Source organism: Lampris incognitus, chromosome 21, assembly GCF_029633865.1.
Source record: "Lampris incognitus isolate fLamInc1 chromosome 21, fLamInc1.hap2, whole genome shotgun sequence".
Taxonomy (NCBI): Eukaryota; Metazoa; Chordata; class Actinopteri; order Lampriformes; family Lampridae; genus Lampris; species Lampris incognitus.
The window spans coordinates 1,366,530-1,380,000 of NC_079231.1; the positions used below are offsets into that span (position 1 = coordinate 1,366,530).

Consider the following 13,471-nt stretch of genomic DNA (forward strand, 5'->3'; position numbering starts at 1 on the left):
CTGCTAACTCTGGCTCCGTCTCCGAGGTAGAGGACAGCGGGTGGGTCTGCTAACTCTGGCTCCGTGTCCGAGGTAGAGGACAGCGGGCGGGTCTGCTAACTCTGGCTCCGTCTCCGAGGTAGAGGACGGCGGGTCTGCTAACTCTGGCTCCGTGTCCGAGGTAGAGGACGGCGGGCGGGTCTGCTAACTCTGGCTCCGTGTCCGAGGTAGAGGACGGCGGGTCTGCTAACTCTGGCTCCGTGTCCGAGGTAGAGGACGGCGGGTCTGCTAACTCTGGCTCCGTCTCCGAGGTAGAGGACAGCGGGTCTGCTAACTCTGGCTCCGTGTCCGAGGTAGAGGACGGCGGCGGGTCTGCTAACTCTGGCTCCGTTTCCGAGGTAGAGGACGGCGGCGGGTCTGCTAACTCTGGCTCCGTCTCCGAGGTAGAGGACGGCGGGTGGGTCTGCTAACTCTGGCTCCGTTTCCGAGGTAGAGGACGGCGGGTGGGTCTGCTAACTCTGGCTCCGTGTCCGAGGTAGAGGACGGCGGGTCTGCTAACTCTGGCTCCGTTTCCGAGGTAGAGGACGGCGGGTGGGTCTGCTAACTCTGGCTCCGTCTCCGAGGTAGAGGACGGCGGGTGGGTCTGCTAACTCTGGCTCCGTTTCCGAGGTAGAGGACGGCGGGTGGGTCTGCTAACTCTGGCTCCGTGTCCGAGGTAGAGGACGGCGGGTCTGCTAACTCTGGCTCCGTCTCCGAGGTAGAGGACGGCGGGTCTGCTAACTCTGGCTCCGTGTCCGAGGTAGAGGACGGCGGGTGGGTCTGCTAACTCTGGCTCCGTCTCCGAGGTAGAGGACAGCGGGTCTGCTAACTCTGGCTCCGTTTCCGAGGTAGAGGACGGCGGGTGGGTCTGCTAACTCTGGCTCCGTGTCCGAGGTAGAGGACGGTGAGTCTGCTAACTCTGGCTCCGTCTCCGAGGTAGAGGACGGCGGGTCTGCTAACTCTGGCTCCGTGTCCGAGGTAGAGGACGGCGGGTGGGTCTGCTAACTCTGGCTCCGTGTCCGAGGTAGAGGACGGCGGGTGGGTCTGCTAACTCTGGCTCCGTGTCCGAGGTAGAGGACGGCGGGTGGGTCTGCTAACTCTGGCTCCGTCTCCGAGGTAGAGGACGGCGGGTGGGTCTGCTAACTCTGGCTCCGTTTCCGAGGTAGAGGACGGCGGGTGGGTCTGCTAACTCTGGCTCCGTCTCCGAGGTAGAGGACGGCGGCGGGTCTGCTAACTCTGGCTCCGTCTCCGAGGTAGAGGACGGCGGGTGGGTCTGCTAACTCTGGCTCCGTTTCCGAGGTAGAGGACGGCGGCGGGTCTGCTAACTCTGGCTCCGTCTCCGAGGTAGAGGACGGCGGGTGGGTCTGCTAACTCTGGCTCCGTCTCCGAGGTAGAGGACGGCGGGTGGGTCTGCTAACTCTGGCTCCGTTTCCGAGGTAGAGGACGGCGGCGGGTCTGCTAACTCTGGCTCCGTTTCCGAGGTAGAGGACGGCGGGCGGGTCTGCTAACTCTGGCTCCGTTTCCGAGGTAGAGGACGGCGGCGGGTCTGCTAACTCTGGCTCCGTTTCCGAGGTAGAGGACGGCGGCGGGTCTGCTAACTCTGGCTCCGTCTCCGAGGAGGAGGGCAGTGGATCTGCTAACACTTGGTCCGGGAAATTGGTAACCTTAGTGACCAGATCATCTGTAATGTTCTTGTTTTTCTTTTTTGAGTCGGGACACGTTGAAACAAAAAAATCACTGATTTTACGAATATTAACTTGACTGCTCTTGCCTGATTTACAGGCAGCTTTCGGCGGCTCCATTGCTTTTGAAAAGCAAACTATAGATCGACCATTTAGCTAGCATAACCAGTGGCAGGTTGCTTAGCTGACTCGTCAGACCCCTGAGCCAATCAAAAGCCTGCGATTTTATTTGTAGAGGGGTGGTGACAATAATCAAAACGATAACTAAATAATTATTGGTGCCATTTCAGACGGGCCGTGGGGTTTCGGGGGGGTTCAGACACGAAAACCACCCACCCACCCACCACCCTCCCACCACCCTCCCCCTTCAAGTCAGTACTACTAATTACATGATGGTGCACTTTCAGCAGAGAATCTCAAAACGCTGCGTAAACTGACGTGGGCACTACTACCACGAATACTACTACTGCAACTGCGCTACCACCGGTACTACAACCATTACTACCACCAGTACTATAACTAGACCTCTAGTATTTCCATGACTAGCCCACTACTGCTGATACTGCTGCTGATACTGCCGCTGGTACTACCGCTGATACTACCGCTGGTACTACTGCTGGTACTACTGCTGATACTGCCGCTGGTACTACTGCTGATACTGCCGCTGGTACTACCGCTGGTACTACTGCTGGTACTACTGCTGATACTGCCGCTGATACTACCGCTGGTACTACTGCTGGTACTACTGCTGATACTGCCGCTGGTACTACTGCTGGTACTACTGCTGATACTACTGCTGGTACTACCGCTGGTACTACTGCTGGTACTACTGCTGATACTACTGCTGGTACTGCTGCTGATACTGCCGCTGGTACTACCGCTGATACTACCGCTGGTGCTACTGCTGGTACTACTGCTGATACTACTGCTGATACTGCCGCTGGTACTACTGCTGATACTGCCGCTGGTACTACTGCTGACACTGCCGCTGGTACTGCCGCTGGTACTACTGCTGCTGGTACTACCGCTAGTATTACTGCTGCTGGTACTACTGCTGATACTGCCGCTGGTACTACTGCTGATACTGCCGCTGGTACTACCGCTGGTACTACTGCTGCTGATACTACTGCTGGTAGTGCCGCTGGTACAACTGCTGGTACTGCCGCTGGTACAGCTGCTGGTACTACTGCTGATACTACTGCTGATACTGCTGGTACTACTGCTGATACTACTGGTACTGCTGCTGGTACTACTGCTGCTGGTACTACCGCTGGTACTACTGCTGATACTACCGCTGATACTACCGCTGGTACTACTGCTGGTACTACCGCTGGTACTACTTCTGATACTACAGCTGATACTGCTGGTACTACTGGTACTACTGCTGATACTACCGCTGGTACTACTGCTGCTGGTACTGCTGCTGGTACTGCCGCTGGTACTACTGCTGGTACTGCCGCTGGTACTACCGCTGATACTACCGCTGGTACTACTGCTGGTACTACTGCTGATACTACTGCTGGTACTACTGCTGATACTACTGCTGATACTACTGCTGATACTACTGCTGGTACAGCTGCTGATACTGCCGCTGGTACTACTGCTGATACTACCGCTGATACTACTGCTGGTACTACCGCTGGTACTACCGCTGGTACTACTGCTGATACTACCGCTGGTACTACCGCTGATACTACTGCTGGTACAGCTGCTGATACTGCCGCTGGTACTACTGCTGGTACTACCGCTGATACTACCGCTGGTACTACCGCTGATACTACTGCTGATACTACTGCTGATACTACTGCTGGTACTACTGCTGGTACTACCACTGATACTACCGCTGGTACTACTGCTGGTACTACCGCTGATACTACTGCTGGTACTACCGCTGGTACTACTGCTGGTACTGCCGCTGGTACTACTGCTGGTACTACCGCTGGTACTACCGCTGATACTACTGCTGATACTACCGCTGGTACTACCGCTGATACTACTGCTGATACTACCGCTGGTACTACCGCTGATACTACCGCTGGTACTACTGCTGGTACTACCACTGATACTACTGCTGGTACTACTGCTGATACTACTGCTGGTACTACCACTGGTACTACTGCTGATACTACCGCTGATACTACTGCTGATACTACTGCTGGTACTACTGCTGATACTACCGCTGATACTACTGCTGATACTACTGCTGATACTAATGCTGATACTACCGCTGGTACTACCGCTGGTACTACTGCTGGTACTACTGCTGGTACTACCGCTGGTACTACTGCTGATACTACGGCCGCTGGTATCATGAGAGCAGGCGTAACAGAAAGCGTTACTTCTGCAGGCGGACTTGTTTGGGGCCGTGAGCGTTGTGTCCGTGTCGTCTCAGTGTGTGTCGAAATCACACAAACAGCTGCCAGAGCAAAGGTTCAATCACCCACCCACCCACACACACATACACCCACCCACCCACCCGCACACACGGTCAACACTCTGCTCCTCCATCAGCTGCTGCAGCGGCTCGTGTGGGCAGCAAGTCTCGTCCTCCCTGCTGACCCCGGATGAAAGACGCCATGAGCAATGCCGCGGGTATTTATTCATCCGTCTGACCGGAAACAGGCGTGTGTAAAAACAATGTACAGACAGTGGATGAAGGCGCCTCTCAGTTCAACTGTTAAACATCTTATTTTCAGCCCTTTCGCTTCCTCTCTTCCTCCTCCACTGCAGCGCTTCCGGCTCATCGGGTTTTGAAGACCACTTGCTCCATCTAGTGGCTGTCTGGACGTATGACACTTTGGGATTTTCTCGTTGGTTTAATTTTTGTCACAACTATAGTCTTACTGTAAAACTCGACTGGTTTTGAATATCACTTGTTCACATTCACGCCCGTTTAGAGTCCGGGTCATTACACACACGTTTCCTCCCACCGTGAAAAAGCAAGGCACCAAACCGACATGGCTGATTAACATGTATTTGACAAAAAAAGACATAAATAGTTGCTGTTTTTTTAGAAATGACATCTGTTATCAGACAGGGTGAAGGAAGTATTTGTCGTTTATTTACCCAAACATAAAAAACAACCCACATCACTGAAGCAGAAAACAAAGCCCTGTTCGTATGACCTCTAACTGGAAACATATGACCTCTCACTGGAAACATATGACCTCTAACTGGAAACATGACTTCTCACTGCAAACATATGACCTCTCACTGCAAACATGACATCTCACTGGAAACATATGACCTCTAACTGGAAACATATGACCTCTCACTGGAAACATATGACCTCTAACTGGAAACATATGACCTCTCACTGGAAACATATGACCTCTAACTGGAAACATGACTTCTCACTGCAAACATATGACCTCTCACTGGAAACATATGACCTCTCACTGGAAACATATGACCTCTAACTGGAAACATATGACCTCTCACTGGAAACATATGATTTCTCACTGGAAACGAAACATATGACCTCTCACTGGAAACATATGACCTCTCACTGCAAACATATGACCTCTCACTGGAAACATATGACCTCTCGCTCCAAACATATGACCTCTCACTGCAAACATATGACCTCTAACTGGAAACATATGACCTCTCACTGGAAACATGTGACCTCTCACTGGAAACATGACTTCTCACTGCAAACATATGACCTCTCACTGGAAACATGACCTCTCACTGGAAACATATGACCTCTCACTGGAAACACATGACCTCTCACTGCAAACATATGACCTCTCACTGCAAACACATGACCTCTCACTGGAAACATATGACCTCTCACTGGAAACACATGACCTCTCATTGCAAACATATGACCTCTCACTGCAAACATATGACCTCTCACTGCAAACATATGACCTCTCACTGCAAACATATGACCTCTCACTGGAAACAGGAAGTTATTATACTAAAAATAGATTTTATTCAGTTTCTTCTTCTTAGGCTGTTTATGGCAGAAAGTGTTCATAATCAAACAGAACTCAGATAAAGCCACTGAGGACAAAACAGACCTTTTCAAAAAGACAGACTAACACACACTCATATCGCTGTTTTTTTTTTCTTAAATTTATTTCAGATTTTTCCCTTTTTCTCCCAATTTAGTGGCCAATCGCTCCCTATTCTAGCTCAAACACCCACCCTCGTGTATGCGTTCACCAACTGCATCTCTCCAGCCCGCAGTCTCGAAGGAGACGCCTCGCCACTTCCGTGACAAAGCCAATCCAGGCCGAACCACTGCTGTCTCCCCCCCCCCCCACACACACACACACACACACACACAGACTCATTCATGTGATGACCACAAGCGGACTCCGTCCCCCACCCAAAGACAGCGTTGATAATTATTGCTGCTTCGTCAAATCCAGCCGTAGTCGGACACACACTCCCATCTCTAAAGTGAGGCGAAAGAACCACGGCTTGTATCGTTATTCACGATTGTTTAAGAAGAAACCCCTTTCCCCCGACACTGCCTGGCAGGTCTCTGAAACGCCACGTGTCTCCACCCGCCGGGAGACGAGTCCTCCCGCCAGACCAGCGGCTGCGTGGCCGTCCGGCCGCTGGCTCAGCAGTCTCCGCACGTCCAACAGCAACACGTCACGTTTTCTTCCTCCTCTGACTTGGACTTCACCTCTCCATCCCTCCTCCGTCTCATCTGAATCTCAGCCGTGCGAAGCAGTTTGTGAAGCCGGTGGGCAACAGCAACCGTCAAGACTTCTGGTGTTTGGTGTAATATCAGCTAGAAAGCCCGGATGGCCCACGGGGAGCAGGGTCCGTGGCGGGGAAGCCCTCAGACACGGAGGGGGACTCCTGATGCCGAGTGCAGGATTCTGAGAGTTGTGTGTCTGTATCTGATCCGAGGTGTGACGACAACACGTGTTCCTTGCAGAGGAAACGACTCAGCTGTACGTGCAGTCTCGTCTTTATAGGAACAGATAAAGCTATCAGAATACAAAACATGATCAAAATACTGAACCCCAAACCTACTTCCGGTTTCCTGTTCTGGAGGAAAACACGGATAGGACGGTGACAGCGGGAACCTCGCAAATGTTAAACAACATTTAACTGGCTGTAAATGCTTTAGCTAGCCGGCAGTAAATACGGATCACATCCAGAGAATTTAAATCAAACACTCAACGGTAGCGAGAGTGCGCAATAATATATATATATATATATATATATTATATATATATATGTGCGCGCACACACACACACACACACACACAGAGCTGTGAACACAACAGACTCAAAAGAAAAACTTCAGCCAGCAGGCAAGTTTTAAATACCTTATCAATTACTGTAAATACTTTATCCAACTCATTAAGCAGAGTACACTGAGGCCCAGTACTGACACAGTCCAATCCCGTTTGCCGTCTGCTCCGTATGTCCAGTCACATGTTCTGGTTAACTTTTTCACTTAGCATGAAGATGCAGACGACCCCTCGGCGACCCTCGGCTTTCTGAAGGACACTACAACTTGGTGTCCCGGACAACAATATGAACAAGGAAGAAAGGGTGTGGCTAAGTCGGAACCGGGTCTCTTATTGGTCACCGAGGCTGTAATTCATAGAGGCAGGACAACCTGCTGGAGGTCAGGGGTCAAACATGTCGAGGGCATCGTCCACCCTCAGCAGCCCCCATGTTGATCGCTCTTAGATCGTCAACTTCATCGTCATCTTCATCACCTTCAGAATAATCGTCGTTGAAGCGGGACACATCATTGGCTGATCCCTGCTGTGGGAGGAGTCAAAGACACAACAATAAAGCATCATTATAAGATAGCTGGGAATGTACTGCAGCCAATGTGAAATACGAGCCTCCAGAAACCCCTCCAGGTATAGATGAAGACCCCTGACGTGCAAGACGTCAGTCAGCACTTCAGCTTCACATTCATCACATGGTCTTTGCAAATGCCATATTCACATGAGCCCAGACCGAGAAAGAGACCGGCATGCAGGGGGCCAGACTCACCTGTCGTACCAGCGACTCTTTGAAAGGAGGACACACCATGTGGAACCGAGGAATGACCACGTGGAACACTTCCTGCTTGTTGGCTGGACAACAAAAGATGAAATGAAGTCATTTGTCAACCCATCATCAAAAACAATTTGACACCCATTTTCTAATTACCGAACTCTCAAAAAGGTCCAAGTCAGCGGTGCTTCACGTCATAAGCAGAACTTTTAGAGGAGTGCAGACGAAGGCATGAATAGAGTATTCTGATTCTGATGTCTGGGCTCACGGACTTGTGTTTGGTCTTCCAAAGGAAGGAAGGAAGGAAATAAACTCGGGAACATGAACCGGGGCAGCCTCAGCCCTGCCTGTCAGAGGGCCTCTGCATTTCTAGCGATGATCTAATCCAACGCTCCACTGCACCCTAAAACTCACCGACTCGGTCCCAACCTCCGCCTGAACCCCCGAACCGCCCGACCCCCACCCACCTCTCTGACCCAGTCACAGCTGTGAGACGCAGGAAGGCTCCAACCGTTTGGATAGGAATGGGACGGCACTTTGCAACATATCAGTACGTTACCTTGACGACGCCAAAACATGTTTCGCAATATTGTGGGTTTGGGACTTTTTATTCAGGTTTTTTTGCTTCTGAGACTTGTACTTTTTACGTCTGGCAGAACGTGGAAGCGGGGCAGGCTAAGCTAACCGCTAGTCCACGCAGACCGGCAGCTCCCACAACACCGAGGGCGGTCCGGCGGCGGTGGCGGCGGCCTCGCCCAGCCTTGACTGCGTGTTTAGGGCCGTCGCGTGGGGTGCGGGGAGGTGTGTCGAAGGTGTCTGGCTGGGAGAGCCGGCGTCGGATCGGCTGAGGGAGCTTGATCTGCCGCGGCCCGTGGGCCCAAGGACCACCGTGGGCCCAAGGACCACCGTGGGCCCAAGGACCACCGTGGGCCCAAGGACCACCGTGGGCCCAAGGACCACCGTGACCGGAGCTGCGCCCGAAGAGGAAACACCGAGGGCGGTCTCACGGGACGCGGAAGCGGGGCGGGCTAAGCTAACCGCTAGCCCACGCAGACCGGCAGTTCTGACAGTCGTCCTGGCTGGCGTTCGTTCTCCTGGACCGTGATTTTTTTTCTATTTTGTTTATTTTAGATAAATGTGTTAGTTTGCATTTTTGTGTTCTTGTAGTTTTTGGATGTGTTTTGTCGTTGTGTTGCACTGCTGTGGGCTGCAGGAAACGATGTTTTGTGTCATTATGAAATGACAAATAAAGTGTTCCTGACACATGTGTACATAATACAGTTGACAGGTATGCAGATATGTAAAATAAATAAATAAATAAATAAATATAGCTTTTTTGGGGGGGGGTTTCTTCAGAAACCATCAATGGTGTTGATAAGGGTGCTCAACAAATGAGGAGTGGAATATCAATATAGATGTAGGGAAATTGTTTTTTTAAATATGTATTAAAAAAAATGTCCTACATATCTATCTCTATATATCTATATATATAGATATATATTTCTATCTATATATATATATATTAGGGCTGTCAAAATTGACGCGTTAACGCGGATTACTCCATCATGATGATTAATCTGATTAAAAATTATAACGCTATTAACCCATCTGGGCCGCAGAACGACTCAAAATCCCTGAAACGTCTCTTGCAACGCATTTCGGGCAGTTTGTCCAAGTAGCGTTACCGTCACACATACCGCCGCGCATGCGCAAATGGGCAGTTGATCCGGTAGTGACAGAACCAACCGACTCGATAAGGAAGTATGGAGGACGCTAAACAGCACGTGGCCCTCTCGGTGGGAAATTTGAAAACAAAACAAACAGGACGGAAGAGTAGACCAACTTAAAGTATTGCGCACACCACTCTGCAGGAAGGAGCTTGCTCTCCACCGCAGCGCTTCCAGCTTAAAACACCACATTAATGCGAAGCATCCGTTAGTCGGGGATTCTGCCAGCACTTCGGCCGACTGACGCGTCGCCCAGCTTGCGACAAACCAGCCTCACGTTGGAACGTGTCTCACGCTGTTCCGCGTGAGACACGTTCCCAGTTGCAGGCAACATGGTAACTAAGAAGCGCGCAGCTCTCCTCTCGGACAATGGGGACAAGTTAGTCTGGATTAGTAGCTGGCTGGCTGGAACAGGACGAACAGGGCCACATTCATGTGGAGAAATGTTGGTTTTGAAAAAGAGAGTCAACCAAGCTTTTTGTCAACACAAACTGTTAAAGGTGTTTAATAAACATGTTAAGTGCATATATATTCCCTTCTTTCTTGAGTCTGTTTGCTAATGCCAAATGAAACGCCATTAAAATAGATTAAAAATGAAAGATATTTAATTGTGATTAATCGAAATTAATCCACAGCAGCCCTGTGATTAATCTGATTAAACATTTTAATCGTTTGACAGCACTAATATATATATACACACACACACATACATATATATAGATAATATAGATAGATAGCTGGATATATATATAGATAGATAGATAATATATAGAAAATATAGATACATAATATAGAGATTGATAGATAAGATATATATATAGACAGATAGATAATATATATAATAGACAAATAGATAAGATACATATATATGTATACATATATATATATAAAATAGATAGATAATATACACTCACCGGCCACTTTATTAGGCACACCTGTCCAACTGCTCGTTAACGCAAATTTCTAATCAGCCAATCACACGGCAGCAACTCAATGCATTTAGGCATGTAGACATGGTCAAGACGATCTGCTGCAGTTCAAACCGAGCATCAGAATGGGGAAGAAAGGTGATTTAAGTAACTTTCAACGTGGCATGGTTGTTGGTGCCAGACGGGCTGGTCTGAGTATTTCAGAAACTGCTGATCTACTGGGATTTTCACGCACAACCATCTCTAGGGTTTACAGAGAATGGTCCGAAAAAGAGAAAATATCCAGTGAGCAGCAGTTCTGTGGGCGAAAATGCCTTGTTGATGCCAGAGGTCAGAGGAGAATGGCCAGACTGGTTCCAGCTGATAGAAAGGCAACAGTAACTCAAATAATCACTCATTACAACCGAGGTATGCAGAAGAGCATCTCTGAACGCACAACACGTCGAACCTTGAGGCAGATGGGCTACAGCAGCAGAAGACCACACCGGGTGCCACTCCTGTCAGCTAAGAACAGGAAACTGAGGCTACAATTCACACAGGCTCACCAAAATTGGACAATAGAAGATTGGAAAAACGTTGCCTGGTCTGATGAGTCTCGATTTCTGCTGCGACATTCGGATGGTAGGGTCAGAATTTGGCGTCAACAACATGAAAGCATGGATCCATCCTGCCTTGTAGCAACGGTTCAGGCTGGTGGTGGTGGTGGTGTAATGGTGTGGGGGATATTTTCTTGGCACACTTTGGGCCCCTTAGTACCAATTGAGCATCGTGTCAACGCCACAGCCTACCTGAGTATTGTTGCTGACCATGTCCATCCCTTTATGACCACAGTGTTCCCATCTTCTGATGGCTACTTCCTGCTGGATAACGCGCCATGTCATAAAGCTCGAATCATCTCAGACTGGTTTCTTGAACATGACAATGAGTTCACTGTACTCAAATGGCCTCCACAGTCACCAGATCTCAATCCAATAGAGCACCTTTGGGATGTGGTGGACCGGGAGATTCGCATCATGGATGTGGAGCCGACAAATCTGCAGCAACTGCGTGACGCTATCATGTCAATATGGACCAAACTCTCTGAGGAATGTTTCCAGTACCTTGTTGAATCTATGCCACGAAGGATTAAGGCAGTTCTGAAGGCAAAAGGGGGTCCAACCCGGTACTAGCAAGGTGTACCTAATAAAGTGGCCAGTGAGTGTAGATAGATAATATAGATATTATACATAATATAGATAGATAATATAGATATATATAATATAAATAGAGAGATAGATAGATAGATAGATAGATAGATAGATAGATAGATAGATAGACAGATAGATAGATAATATAAATAGGTACCCAGTCTGTGGAAGGTGTAGTAGCCTTCCATAAACTTTGAGGTGGTGGAGAAGGTGGTGCAGCTGGCGTACTCATGTATTTTACCTGGAATCATTACTGGAAACTCACCTGTGTGACACACACACACACACACACACACACACAAGTAAGTGCTGTTGTGTGACTGTGCTCATGTGGTTTCAGGTGTGTGGAGCAGCACATACCGACCACCCCGGGCCCTCGGACCTCCTCTATGTTTCCATTGGCATTCGTGATTTTCCAGTAGCGGCTGTCCAACTGACAGGCTGCCTCAGGAAGAGCATCACTAGACATCTCTATTCTGAATAGACAAACAAATATAATAATTTAAATAAAACAGATCCCTCAGAAGAAATACAAATTTAATTACTTTCCATTTCTGTGGATGTGAAAGATTTAACCATATTCTACTTGACATTTTTTGGATTAATATCTGTCAATAAAAGTGACAGACAGTTATGGACAGAGTTAGAAAAGACAGAAAACGACAGACAGATAGATAGATAGATAGATGGACAGATATATGACCTGATGCGGTAGGTGAAGAAGAAGTGAGGTGGATGAACAGACGAGACCTCCGGCAGGAAGGAGGTGGAGACAGACACTGTGATGTCCCCAGTGGTCTCCACACACTGCTTATCATGAACATACCTGTAACACACACACACACACACACACACACACACACACACACACACACACACACACTAGTCATGGCCTGGACTTGGCTGGAGTATCGCCTGTGTGGAGGGACTGTAGCAGGGTGGTAATGTGTCACAGGTGAAACTCAATCTAACATCTACTTCCGTGTAGTGCAGTGAGGCTGACCGGTGCACCAGGTTCCTCTGCTGATGTTTGGCAGAGTTAGTTGGTGTTTAGTTGGTGTTTGGCAGTGTTTCGTTGATGTTTAACAGTGTTTAGTTGGTGTTTAGCAGTGTTACGTTGGTGCGTGGCAGTGTTTAGTTGGTGTTTAGTTGATGTGTAGCAGTGTTTAGTTGGTGTTTGGCAGTGTTTTGTGGTGTTTAGTTGGTGTTTAGCAGTGTTTCGTGGTGTTTAGCAGTGTTTATTTAGAGTTTAGTGTTTGGCAGTGTTTAGTTGGTGTGTGTGTGTGTGTGTGTGTGTGTTACCTGAAGACTTGGTCTCTGATAATAGGGTATTCTCCAGTTACAACGTTGTTAACATAGGTTATGAACCACTCTGAGAAACTAGAGCCTGGAAACACACAGAGTACACACACCACATGTCTGAATTAAGGCTTCTGCATACTGACTTACTCACTATACTTTACACTGTACAGTATACAGACTGTATACAGTATACTGTACAGTATATACTGTTAAGTATACTGTATATACTATACAGTATACTGTACACTATACAGTATATATAGTGTAGTATATACAGTACACAGTATAGTGTACTATACTGTATACTCTATAGTATACTGTATAGAGTATACAGTATACTATAGAGCCGGGGTCGGCAACCTATGGCACGCATGCCAATGTTGGCACGCGGCAGTGTAATCATTGGCACGCGGGCAAGAGAGTGAATATTCTTTAAAGAAATGTTTAAGTGCCCTCGCAGCTGCATTGGCTGCACGGCCTGTCAGTTTGATTGGCGTCACGGCTTCGCTCATGGCCTGATGTCTCCCGCTCGAACATCAGAGTGGCCACATTTCAACGGCCAATCAGTTAGCGCTTCTCTCATGAATATTAATGACCTTCCCCTGCCATCCCACATTTCGAAAATTCGCCTCCTGCTC

The 13,471-nt window shown here is 48.7% G+C and overlaps 1 protein-coding gene across 1 annotated transcript in view; it reads right to left on the reverse strand.

The window, feature by feature from the left end:
• Window positions 1-6,901: 6,901 nt before the first annotated feature.
• The window catches only part of fbxo3 (F-box protein 3), a 16,772-nt gene continuing 10,202 nt past the window's right edge, over window positions 6,902-13,471 (reverse strand). The window contains 6 exon segments of the mRNA XM_056301197.1: window positions 6,902-7,448; window positions 7,686-7,768; window positions 11,689-11,796; window positions 11,892-12,007; window positions 12,235-12,357; window positions 12,834-12,918. Of these exon segments, the coding sequence (XP_056157172.1) occupies window positions 7,314-7,448; window positions 7,686-7,768; window positions 11,689-11,796; window positions 11,892-12,007; window positions 12,235-12,357; window positions 12,834-12,918 (650 nt within the window). The 3' untranslated portion in view covers window positions 6,902-7,313.